The sequence below is a fragment of the Chelon labrosus genome (genome assembly GCF_963514085.1).
Source record: "Chelon labrosus genome assembly, chromosome: 6".
NCBI lineage: Eukaryota > Metazoa > Chordata > Actinopteri > Mugiliformes > Mugilidae > Chelon > Chelon labrosus.
Window position 1 is genome coordinate 19,051,326 of NC_140342.1, and position 12,579 is coordinate 19,063,904.

The 12,579-nt window shown below is 41.4% G+C and overlaps 1 protein-coding gene across 1 annotated transcript in view; it reads right to left on the reverse strand.

Moving 5' to 3' along the window:
- Positions 1–1,707: 1,707 nt before the first annotated feature.
- prkci (protein kinase C, iota) overlaps positions 1,708–12,579 on the reverse strand; it is a 33,331-nt gene continuing 22,459 nt past the window's right edge. The window contains exons 11-18 of the mRNA XM_084546671.1: positions 10,900–10,986; positions 10,687–10,822; positions 10,460–10,547; positions 7,166–7,291; positions 6,740–6,819; positions 6,313–6,402; positions 3,644–3,759; positions 1,708–3,563 (exon numbers count right to left, since the gene is read on the reverse strand). Coding sequence (XP_084402797.1) covers positions 3,476–3,563; positions 3,644–3,759; positions 6,313–6,402; positions 6,740–6,819; positions 7,166–7,291; positions 10,460–10,547; positions 10,687–10,822; positions 10,900–10,986 — 811 coding nt within the window. The 3' untranslated portion in view covers positions 1,708–3,475. The remainder of the gene's footprint in view (positions 3,564–3,643; positions 3,760–6,312; positions 6,403–6,739; positions 6,820–7,165; positions 7,292–10,459; positions 10,548–10,686; positions 10,823–10,899; positions 10,987–12,579) is intronic.

The window sequence follows — 12,579 nt, forward strand, 5'->3', positions numbered from 1 at the left end:
TCTGGTCACAGCAGTAAAACAATGGTAGACAGTGGTAGTCATGTGTTGCATGAGCCAAGAAGAACACACCTTTTAGATAAACTAGTATAACTAAGTAAAACACTACGCTGCTCAAATATTAGCATGCTAATGTGCTAAACTATGATGGTGACCATGGTAAAACACTTTACTGCCCAAACATTAGCATGCTAACACACCAAACTAAGATGGTGACCATGGTAAAACAATAAACCCCATAAACATTAGCATGCTAACATGCTAAACCAAAATTGTGACCATAGTTAAACACTATTCCTCTTACAAATTAGCATGCTAACACTGGAAACTAAGATGGTGACCATGGTAAAATACTATGTTGTGAAAAACATTAGCATGCTAACATGCTAAACCAAGATGGTGACCACGGTAAAAGAGTACGCTGCCTCAACATTAGCTTGCTAACACACTAATCCAAGATGGTGACCATGTTAAAACACTATCCCACCTGAACATTAGCATGCTAACACGCTACACTAAGATGTGGACCCTTGTAAAACACTATCCCACCTGAACATTAGCATGCTAACACGCTACACTAAGATGTGGACCCTTGTAAAACACTATCCCACCTGAACATTAGCATGCTAACACGCTACACTAAGATGTTGACCCTTGTAAAACACTAGTCCACCTGAACATTAGCATGCTAACACGCTACACTAAGATGTGCACCCTTGTAAAACACTAGTCCACCTGAACATTAGCATGCTAACACGCTACACTAAGATGTGGACCCTTGTAAAACACTAGTCCACCTGAACATTAGCATTCTAACACACAATATTAAGATGTTAAAACACTATCCCGCGTAAACATTAGCATGGTAACGCCTTCAGACTGGTCCTCCACCAAAACTATTTGTTGTCCTGACAAAACCTAAAGATTACAGTCAGCTGTATAAATACCAGAGTCAGGTAAAGCCAAATAAACCTAATAACATGCAACTATAATCAACCTCAAACACACACAAGTTGCAGAATAGATCTGACATGTTGGTTAAATAAACAGCACCTGCAGGCTACTATAGCGTTCAATGAAACAGAATAGTGCTTTTGTACCTTTCTCTATATGATTCAGAATGAGTGTCAAGTTTCTGTAACTCATCTCAAGGGAAAAATGTGTTTTTTGTCAGGCAGGAAATAAACTAAAAAAAGTCTCTACCAGGAAGCGTCCACTTCATGTAAATTACATAAAAGCAGACGTCATTCTTCTATGAAAGAAACACTTTTTCTAGTGTTTTTTTATATTGAGAGAACTCGTGATGACTCACCTCCAAGACATTTCTACATTATATTAATAAAACGGTACTCAGGTGCCTTAGTAGTAATTCTTTTGATGCTGGGGGAGAAGGGCTGCAAGCGACAATAATAACTTAATAAAAGAGACTCTGAGATGTCTGCAGCTGAGGAAGAAATATCTGATCTTTTGGTGTGAAGATAAAACATCTTATTCAAACAGGTTCCGTAATACAATCCCTGCTAACTCAATATATATATCAGAGGACCATAACATTGTCTGGGTTACTGTCTCTGACTTGATTAAACTCCTCCGGAGCCACAGACAGGATTATGTAAGGCGAGTGTTTGTCTTCACAGCGAGTAAAATCAGGGAAATACATTTTTAAACGAATGAAAGACCCACACTGACAAACACATATTACCACAAGGAGAGAAATAAAATGTTTATTTTACCGTCTGTGTTTTTTTCTTTTTTTCTTTTCTTTGAACACTAATATAAAGTTCACCAGAGTCCTGCGGATGGTAAACATCCCCAAAAACACAACAAATACAACAAATAGTGTTTTCATTGGGTTCACCTAGTAACGTTTTGGAATCAATGTAGTGATAAAAAATAAACAAAAATAATCTAAATTAAATTTGATTATTCACAAAAATAACGATAAAGCGAAAGTAACAAGTGTAACAGATGAATGAATGTGTTCCTCTGGTCACCGTGTGAGTACATGTTCCAAGTAGAGAGACGCTTCGACTTCATGCACCATCACGTAGTGTTGTTACAGTCAGAGTGAATCCTCTGGGATTTTATAAGCTTTAAAGCAGTTTTATAAAATCTGAAAAGTAGCTGTGGGCTAGATACAGGGGAAAAAAAAAAAACTGGAGCACAGCAGATACAGATTACAGTTTTAAAACCACATTTCAGGATCAAACCGCGCCGTGTTATGAGGTTTTGGACTTGTAACTGAGCTCTTGTTTCAACAATCACTTTGATTTTTTTGATTTGGACAAATAAACCAACATGGAATGGAGGAAATACAAAATAATAATAATAATAATAACAACAGAACATACGTTTCAGAAAGGCAAAGTATTAAAAAAAAAAAATGAGCAAAGAAAAATCTGGATATATAAATTCTATGACTTGGGACAGCACATCTTCCTTACATATACTGTACCTTTCTAATACGTACCAGCAAGACATTTTACAGAAAATGTTTTTTTGGTCCTGTGTGAAAGTGTATCTCATGGATGGTCTGCACAGTGAAATTAAACCTGTGCTCCAGCGTTCATGGTATCGTGTGCTATTCTTCCAGCCCATTTCCCAGCATAGCGAGCTCTTTCATTCACAGTTTGAGAGTGTTACCTCATTATTAGTGTTATACTGCTGTTGGTGTTCCTTCATTCTGGGAGAAGGGACGTGAAGCAGACTCTTAGTTTCCAGATGTTTCCAGAGTTTTCATCTGGTCCTGTTACCCAGGCTGGACATTTAACACTTTAATGACTGACATTGTGTAGTTAAATAAAACATGAGAAAATATATAGATTTTTATCTTTTTCTTTCTTTTTTTTATTTTTATTTTTTATTTTTTAAAAGGCTTAGTGTTATGATTCTTTTCTCTACAGAAGGGGTGTCGCGACAATGCTAATCCCAAAAAAATGACCAAGGTGACAGTTTTGTCCAATTGTGGCTTGAAGCTAAAAAGGCCTTTTCTAACGTTTGTCCTCAATAGTTTATATACAAATAAAATATGCATTGAAAACACCCCGCCAGCTGGAAGGAGAGGATGCTCAGTTCATCTGTCAGGGGTCGCGCCTCACCCCAACCCACTCCCAACCCCTCCTTGGAAGAACTTTGTAGCCTCGTTTGGCTACCGATAAAGAGGCCCCGATGAGAGAATTGATATCAGTGCAGATTTATATGATATAAAAATAATTAAGAAAGAAGGTAGGCTTAAGGGCAAGTGGTTATAAATGGCAGAGTGTGAGACTGGTTTTGGCAAATAAGCGTTCTACTGTGCATGTGCGGCCCTCAAACAGAAGGTAGATGTCGTCGAGTTGTCTCGTAACCATGCAGCTTGAAGACACCGAGACGCCACGTAAACGCGTGCATGACTGTTTGTGTGTGTGTGTGAGCGTATGCGCGCGCGTTTGGGTGTGTGTGTGTGTACGTGTGTGGTGAGCATGAGCAAAAACGTCCCTCACACACACTCCTCCGCCGACATCAGCAGAGGGTTGATGTACTCGAACCCTTCGAACTCCGACTGGTCGATCTTCTTGACCACGTCCCTGAAACGAAGAAAGAGTCGGCGTGTCAGTTTACTGAAGAGTTACAAATGAATGTTGGAGCGACTAAAGCGGGAACTCACTCGTCGTCAGGCGTGAGCTGGATGGGCTCGTTGGTGAACTGGGCGTCGAAGTTGTCCAGTCCGAATTCCCCTGAGATGTTGGGCTTGAACGGAGGGACCACCTGCTTCTGCTCCAGCTGGAAAAACAACAAAGGAACAAAATGACCTTAAAACACACGAGTGAGATTAAGCCGTAACGATGCAAGTAATCAATTGGTTTATCAAAAGAAAATTAAGTATTTTTATGATCATTTAACCATATTTTCTGAGACCAGCTTGTCAAAAAGTAGGGATCTGCTGCTTTTCTTATTAAACGTAAAAATCGATTATTTAAAAATGCACTCTTCTTTTATCCTACCACAGATTTAAATCCAAAAATAAAGACACTTCTTTAAAAACACTAGACTAAACCCTTGCCGAGGCACTTGTACTTTGACCCACTGCCTGTGCTTATCTTTATCACAGTCTACAGGTGACTCTCTGAAGCTCCTGCGTCTGCGCCTGCTCCCCCTGCAGGCCAGAGGGTTCACCGCAGGGCAAACTTTCAGGGTTGGGACCGGGTTGGGAGAGACGGGGGCAGGAGGGGTGTAAGCTGATCTGTCCAGACACTATGACCGACTGCTGGGTCCCTGCTCCAGACCAAACAGGGAAAAAGAGGTCATGGTGATCCCTGTTGAGCTGTCTGTCCTCATTCGACTGCACATGTCTGTCTGCCTTAGAGATGAAATGTGCCTGATCCTTTACACGTGTTTTAAAGTCCCTCTTCTCTAAAGGCATTTAGCCAAATCTATCGATATAAAGAAACTTTAATTACAGATTTGTTATCACGTTTCTGCTTCTGGTCTCTAAAAATATCACTACAGACAGCAAAGCGGTGGAGCGGTGTAATTTATTTAATTTTAAATAAGGCAAAATATACTGGTTTTAAGATTAAATATAATTTTTTTGCACTTTATCTGAGTGCAGTCGACTTGGCCTACGACCGACATCAAATCACTGAATTTATGTTAATGAATTAAAGAGAAAATAACAGCACAGATGCCAAACATCAAGAAGTTTTGTCTTAAGGTTTTCATCGTCAGTAAGTTTAATTCTGCAAACATTTTATGGCCTTATTCATTATTAATCAGTAATTACAATAATTTATATCCTCATCAGGCTTCTTTAAATCTACCGACACCAGTTTAGCTTTACGGTTCAGGTTGTCGTAAACCGGGAATCTCATTCATTCTTCAGGTTACTCCCTGCTGAACCTGAGAACAGGAAGCTTCAGAAATAACCCAGTATTTTTAGTCATAGTTTAAATTTCCCTGGCATCCCTGCAGTGATTCTGAGATGCCTAACCAGTGACAGGTCTGGGATATTAATTCCCTGCCCTCTGTTCCACATTCATAAAGGGTTATAAGTTTTCAAGCATAAATGCACGAACACCAGTCACAGCAAGAAGCGAGTTAGCAGTCAAACATTTAGTTTTCAGTATCAATGACCTGCAAAGCTAAAGAGAAAGCAACACGCGTCTGCGATTACCGCAACCCCAGTGAAGGTCGATGTACTTCACAGGGGCGTTAGATTAAAATTAGATTTATTAATGGCTTCGTTATGCACATGAATCACTGACCATCCAGAGCTCAACATTTCAGCTCTATACGCTCCCTCTCTGATCCGTCTCCTCTCATTTCCTTTCCATCTTTGGCTTCCTGCCTCCGTCCACGTGTTAGTCACTCTATCCGCTGTTGTCAGTCTCCTGTCTGGCCTGTTTGTTTCTAACCGCCTGCATTCGACAAGGACACGAGTCTCATCACATAGCTAATAACTCTCAGCCCTGACACAGCGTCTGCAGCTGCAGGGCAGCACGGAGAGAGAAGGTGACCCCGTGCACTTACAATTGACCTTTTGCTGTCGAGTAGCAGCTTCCTGTTTTTCCCCTTCTCTCCATAATCAATATACTGTATGGGTCAGTTCTGACCTATTTGGCAGGAGGCACGCACCAGTGCTGATTTCCTTCATTTGAGACTGTGATGGAAGCCATGATTAAGGTGGAGAATGAGGGTAAATGGAGAGGGGGGGAGCAGGTGGCGAGAGACACAAGCCGTGTTCAGGACAAGTGTGAAAAACACCTGTATGAAGGTCTGATCAGTCAGACTACACTTGGAGGAGGTCTGGGTCGCTTGTGACCGCAAAATACATCCTGACATCTGACATCTCATCCTCATTCATTCAGAAAAAGAACAAAAACGGATATTATGAATGTTTTTTGTTTGTAAAGAGAACCTCTTGATATATTCTGTAGACGTTAACCAATTAAACGAATGAATACATCTAAAGAAAAACTCATAAATGAACTTATTTTTGTATATATTATGACCCTGATGACTTGGAACCTTCACAGATAAATTTAATTATTGAATATCAGAAAATAAAAGCTTGTTTTCTCAATAATGTCTTATCGAGACGTGTCTTAATTTACTTTTGCAGTGAGATTATGGTGCATATGGACACTTCCAGGCTTTAAATTATAATCTGAGTCGGATCAAAGCCGGTCACGCGAGACGTCCCACCTTCTACGCAGAGACGAATTTTAATGCTAGGTCTGAACACGCAGAGTTACAGCTGGTCAACTGCGATCAGATGTTACTACCAGGTCTACAGAGGGCCACGCAAATACAGAGAATGAAGGTGAAATCACTCACAAGGTCCCAGTCGACGTTCCTGAAGAACGGGTGGCCCATGATGTCTGCAAAGCCTGTCTGAGGGTGGCAGCCCAGGCGTTCCTTGGGATCCTGTGGAAGCGAAGGGGGAGAGGAGGGTGAGAGACCGATAACGAGTCATAAAACCGGCAAGAAAGGCGGAGAACATGAGACGGTAGACAATCTGCAAAGAAGGTATAAAAAGCAAATTGGGATTCTGGCGAGAAAGGAAAAGGTATAGACAGGCGAAAAGGTGCGAGAGCCACAATGAGGCATCACGGGGGCAGGAGGTAGAGAATATAAAAAAAGAAAAATGAGTCAGACAGTGAGGAGATGGAATTTGACAAAGATCACACTGATGTCATTCTCAGGGGCCAGCAGAGGCCAAAACTGTTTGAGATTGACACGGGCCTGTCTGACCCCTTCTTACCTTGTTGAGGAATCCCTTGAGGACGCTGGCAGCTTTGACTGACAACGAGCGGGGGATTCGGATCTGTTTTTCCAATATTACTGCAGGAGGTGAGAGGAAATAGGGGGGGAGGGGAAGAACCAGAAGACGAGAGGTTGAGTCAAAATGTCCCCTCAAGCTAAAACGACAGAAGCGGCTGCTGACACTACCGCAGTTTTTAGTTCAACTGTACCACAAGCCTTCAGTGACTTTCTCTATACATTCAACACAATAACACGATGACAAAAACACACATGCTTTCACACATTTCTCCTGTAACAGATGGCATGCGGCTGATACCGAGAGAAGCCGTTAGAAAGGTGTTGATACAGGAGGTGTTGCATGTTTCCACGCAGCAGCTTTTCCTCCAGCGATGAACCTGCTCAGGTGTGTGTGTGTGTGCGTTACCTTGGAAGAGGTAGTCTTCTGTGTTCTGGTCGGGGTTGTCGGAGCTGCCGACGATGTCAAAGGGCGACCGGCCCGCCATCATCTCAAACATCAGGACGCCGAGCGCCCACCAGTCCACACTGAACCCTGGGACAGACACACACACAGACACACACATATTGTAGTTACAGCTAATATTTGTGTTGCCAGGAGTGCAGCAACACAAAACCAGTGAGCACTCAAACATGCTTTTGAAAAAAACAAACAAAAAAATATACAATTTAAATTACTGCAACACGAACGCCAGTGATTTGGGGTTACCACAGCAACCGCCTGCACCTTGAAAGCATGGTGTTTCTGCATATTATCAGAGCCCTACCAACAATGACAGCCTTCACATTAATGCCAGCCATTAGAGCAAACGCAGGGAGACGTAGTAAAACTGTCATTCATTCATTCATTTTCTGTAACTGCTTGTTCCTGTGAAGGGGTGGGGGTGGGGGGGGGGCTGGAGCCTAACCCAGCTGTCATTGGGCGAGAGGCAGGTTACACCCTGGACAGGTCTCCAGTCTATCGCAGGGCTAACGCAGAGACATGCGTCACCAGTTAACCTAACGAGCATGTCTTTGGACAGTGGGAGGACGCCGGAGTACCCATGAGAGACCATGGAAACTCCACAGATGGAATCGAACCCACACCACTGTGCCGCCCGAAAAATTTATTATTCCGCTCGATATTAGATAGGACTTTAATTTCGTAACCTCTTTTGCACACATAGAAATTGTGCCTGTGTTCGATTCACATAATTTTAAAAATCAAAACGACACAAAGGAAAGTTTTTATTTATTTGTATTTTATTCTTAGGTTAGGTTTATCCATCAGCATTTGCAGGTAACGCAAATCTGAAATTCCAGTGACTCAAAAGATCTGTAATGACCTTTTGTTGGCTTCGAGAGCAGCCTGAAGATGGGTAAAATATGAGATTTAAAATAAAGATTAGGGAGATATGAAATATATATATATATATATGTTAAGCAGCAATGAGGCAATGGTTAAGAAGCATAAGGCTAAAAGTAATTTTTAATGGAAGCTTTAAGCCGACACCACATACCTGTCTTCACCCTTTTTTAACGAATCAATCTTATGTGTTTGTTTCACCAATTGGTTTTTAATTGGACTGACTGTGCTTGAGCGGCACTGTATGGTGTGGAAACAGCATAAGAAACTAAAGTAGTCAGAGTATAAAGTAATCGAACAGTATCTAGTTTTCTTTTTCTACGAGGCAGACAACACATTACGTACAGCACCATGGTGTGACCTAATTATTACAGCGACATGTTGATACGTCTGTGGCTTTACTTCTGCAACATGTCAAAATATCTACTGAGAAAAACATCTGCTATGTTCATTGGGGGAAAAAACATTACAAAAAGATGAGTGTTGTTATTATTATATATATATATATATATATATATATATATATATATATATATATATATAATTTTTTATTTTATTTTTTTTAAACAGTGGAACTTGTCGCTATGATACCATCTTTGGTATCCAGGGAGCTCTTTCTATTTTTATGGCACCATGTGTAGATACATGAGACACTTGGTTATGATGTCTAAATGAATATTTGACTTGATCACTTGAAACGAAACCTAACCTTTGTTGGTATAAATGTCTGTAAAACATTTACATTTGAGTCACATACGTAGTCGGCATCATTTTTTCCAACCAATAATCTCTGTTCTTTACGTCGTGAGTTTAGCTGGAGCAGCATTTATTCAGAGGATCTTATAAATACCTCTTCTTTAGCTTCATTTCACTGCTGAGGTCTGGGTTAGCTTTTACTGACCGTGTCATGTTAACAAACCAAAGTTTTGGCTAAGTTGTTTACGTTCTACTTTGTGTATGACAGTTGTTTAAAGATAGATTATTTCTCCTCCCAGTGAGTCAGAGGTTTGAAAAGAAAATAATGTCATAGCTTTCGAAACTTCTGATTAGCTCATTTGAGTCAAAAGGAGGTCTATCTGTGGTTTTACTTTTAAGGACTACATTCAAACTCTCACCCTCTTAGTCTGACATCAGGGGCTTTTGCTATTTATACCTCTGGTTAGATGTCAATCTACATCTCGTTGTTTATGTGTCTGTACTGTCTGCAATGACAATAAAGTTGTATCTAATCTAATCTAAATCAAAGGAAATCAGCCAAGAGCCACAAGTCTGGTTCATCCCTGGGAGAGATTTTGAAATGCCTGAAGGTACCACGTCCATCTGTGAAAACAATACTACGCAAGTATAAACACCACGGGACCACACAGCCACCATAGCGCTCAGAAAGGAGACGTGTTCTGTCTCCGAGATATGAAGGTAGTTTGGTATGAAAAGTAGAAATCCCAACAGCAATGTGAAGATACGTACACCGATCAGGCATAACATTATGACCAGAATGTTTTTAGTGGGTCCTATGGGTTGAAGGGAGGGGCCTCTGTGGATCATCCCACAGATACTTGATCAGTTTGGGATCTAGTGAATTTAGACGCCAGGTCAACACCTTGTGCTGTTTTTCATGTTTTTTTGAGTTGTTCCTAAACCGTCCATCCTGCTGGGGATGGCTGCTGCCATCAAGGAGAGTCATTGCTATGGGGTGGGGGTGCCTGGTCTGGTCTGGTCTAGGTGGGTGCTACATGTCTAACATGCACAAGAATGCCAGGTCCAAAAGTTTCCCAGCAGAACACTGAATTGTACAACGTGTCCTCAATTGACATAACCTGAAAGCTTCCTCGGCAAGAAAAAAAAGACACTAAAATCAGCATAAAAACTACAGCCAACAGTCTGCAGCTGCACACAGGGGAACAAAAACTGAACTGTTTTGCAAAAATGAACAGTGATATGTTCGTGGGAAAAAAGGGTGAGGCTTGAAAGCCAAAGAACACCCTCACAACTGTGAAGCTCTTGGGTGGCAGCATCATGTTGTGTAAATGTCAGGAGTTGTATTGTATTTGTCTAAGGTGCATCATGCAAACAGCCAACCTCAAGTGTAGTTTATTAGCTCACCTTTAGCTCATGCTTCTTATTATGTCTTTCTTGTTTTGCCGATGTCCCTCTATCCTCACAGAGACGCTTACTAGTTTATTTTAATATCATAATGTAGAGACAGTATGAGCACAATGCAGACAACTCAGCGTCTGCATCGAAAATTGTAACTCAGAGCAGCATCTCGGATATTCCTACAAAATGATTCATGTACTTTATTAAATACAATCATCAGGATAGCATTTCTGGTAAGTGCCTCCGTGTTGTAATTCTCACCGTAATCCTCTCCTCTGAGTATTTCAGGGGCGATGTAATTGGGGGTGCCGCAGAAAGTGCTCGTCGTATCGCCTGGTCTCAAGCCCTCCTGCAAAAACAAAAAGATCATTTGCCGTGAGATCATCTCATGAGCGCTGTAAACGGACACGTCTGCAGCTTTTCAGGTGCTTTTATCCAAATTGCATTGTGCCATCATTAGAAGGCAGACTTTAATCGGCAAGCCGCACCTTGCACATGCCGTAGTCTGTTAGTTTTATGTGTCCCTCGGAGTCCAGCAGCACGTTGTCCAGTTTCAGGTCTCTGTAGATGATTCCCCTCTCGTGGAGGTAATTGAGCGCCAGACTGATCTCCGCTGAGTAGAATCTGCAACAGAGTGATGGGTTAAAATCTGCAAATCGGCCTGTGTTTCTTTTTAATTACACACGAGGCGAAGACTCTACCTGGCGTGTTCTTCTGGGAGTTTCCTTTGTCTTTGCATGTGGAACATCAGATCTCCACCGTTTACATATTCAATAACAAAGAAGAGTCTGTGGAAAGTAACAAAAAATGTTGTATTAGTCATGTGTTTAATCATCTCTAATACATAATGGATGGGTGCACAAAGCACGAGCCAGCGAAGACCCGATGACACACAATTCAACGGACATTTTCTTCTTAACTTCAAGTTTGCTCTTTACTCATACAGTAAACATGTTTTCACTATGACTGGGATTTCCCCCAAAACCCTAATTGTGACCACACTCTTTCCTGACCTTAATAAAGTGTTTTGATTACGTTAAAGCATACCTTAACCGCAGGGCTAGAAGCTGAGCAAAGGCTCTGATGTGTCATTTAGAAACACTGACGAACAACAATACCTATTTTGTCAGTTGGGTTTGACCTGTTATGGCAGGATGGCTTATCCTTATTTTGTTACATCTACCACCACTTTAAAAGAGTACTCAACCGATTTAACACCGAACCCTAGAGACACTGTCCAGTTCCATGCAACACCAATGACGAGAGAGTGAATGTAGCCGGCGAGAGAAAAAGCTTTGGGGCCAAGATCTTTTCTATTTTTTGTTTCTTTTAAGAGTACTTTAGTTTTTGTGTCGTCGCTCCCGATAGCCTCTGGTTGAAAACTACTGAAATTTTCAGAAAGGCTGTAGTGTTGTCACTGTCACCCGTTTTCTAACGTCCTATGGGTTGAGGGGAGGGTCCTCTGTGGATCATCCCACAGATACTTGATCAGTCTGGGATCTAGTGGATTTGGAGACCAGGTCAACACCATGTGCTGTTTTTCATGTTTTCTGAGTTGTTCCTAAACTGTTTGTGTGTGCGTGGCTTGGTCAGGCTGCATCCTGTCATCAAGGAGTGTCATTGCTATGGGGTGGGGATGCCTGGTCTGGTCTGGGTGGGTGCTACATGTCTAAGTAACATCCACACGAATGAATGTCAGGTCTAAAAGTTTCCCTGCAGAACATTGTATTGTCACCAGGGTTGGGTAGTAACTGATTACATGTAATCTAGATTACGTAATCAGATTACAAAAATCAAGTAACTGTAATCAGCCCAGACTACAATACAAAAATGCGTAATTAGATTACAGTTACATTGTTGGGATTACCTGATTACATTTTATCATGCAAACAATGCAACTTTTTTATGATAGCCTAGCCAGTGTTTTCATTTGACAAGCAGCCCATTTGTTTGTTCACTGTCATTATCATCCATTTGCCTGTGTAGTTTCTTGACAAGAAAAAGGTTCAAATCAAAACCCAAGATGGAGGAACCGTCAACGTCAACCAACCCAGATAGCAAAATCAGATTGGCAGATAGCAGACCGCTGGTGGCATACCACTTGTGGTCCACCGTTGGACCACCATCTCTTGAAATTTAACTTATCATGAATATTAAGAAAATACATAAATAAATGTTATTAAAGTGATGGATGAAGTATAACTGAATAAATGAAAAAGGTTTTAGACCAATAGTGGCAAAATATTGGGGCATTTGACGACAACTCGCTCGCGGACCGCCAGTGAACCGATGAGCAAAACTCCAGCGGACTGCCAGGTCTATCCCCAGTGGGCTGATGGTGGTCCGCCAGCCTCTTGCTATCTGGGAATAGACCTGTTCCA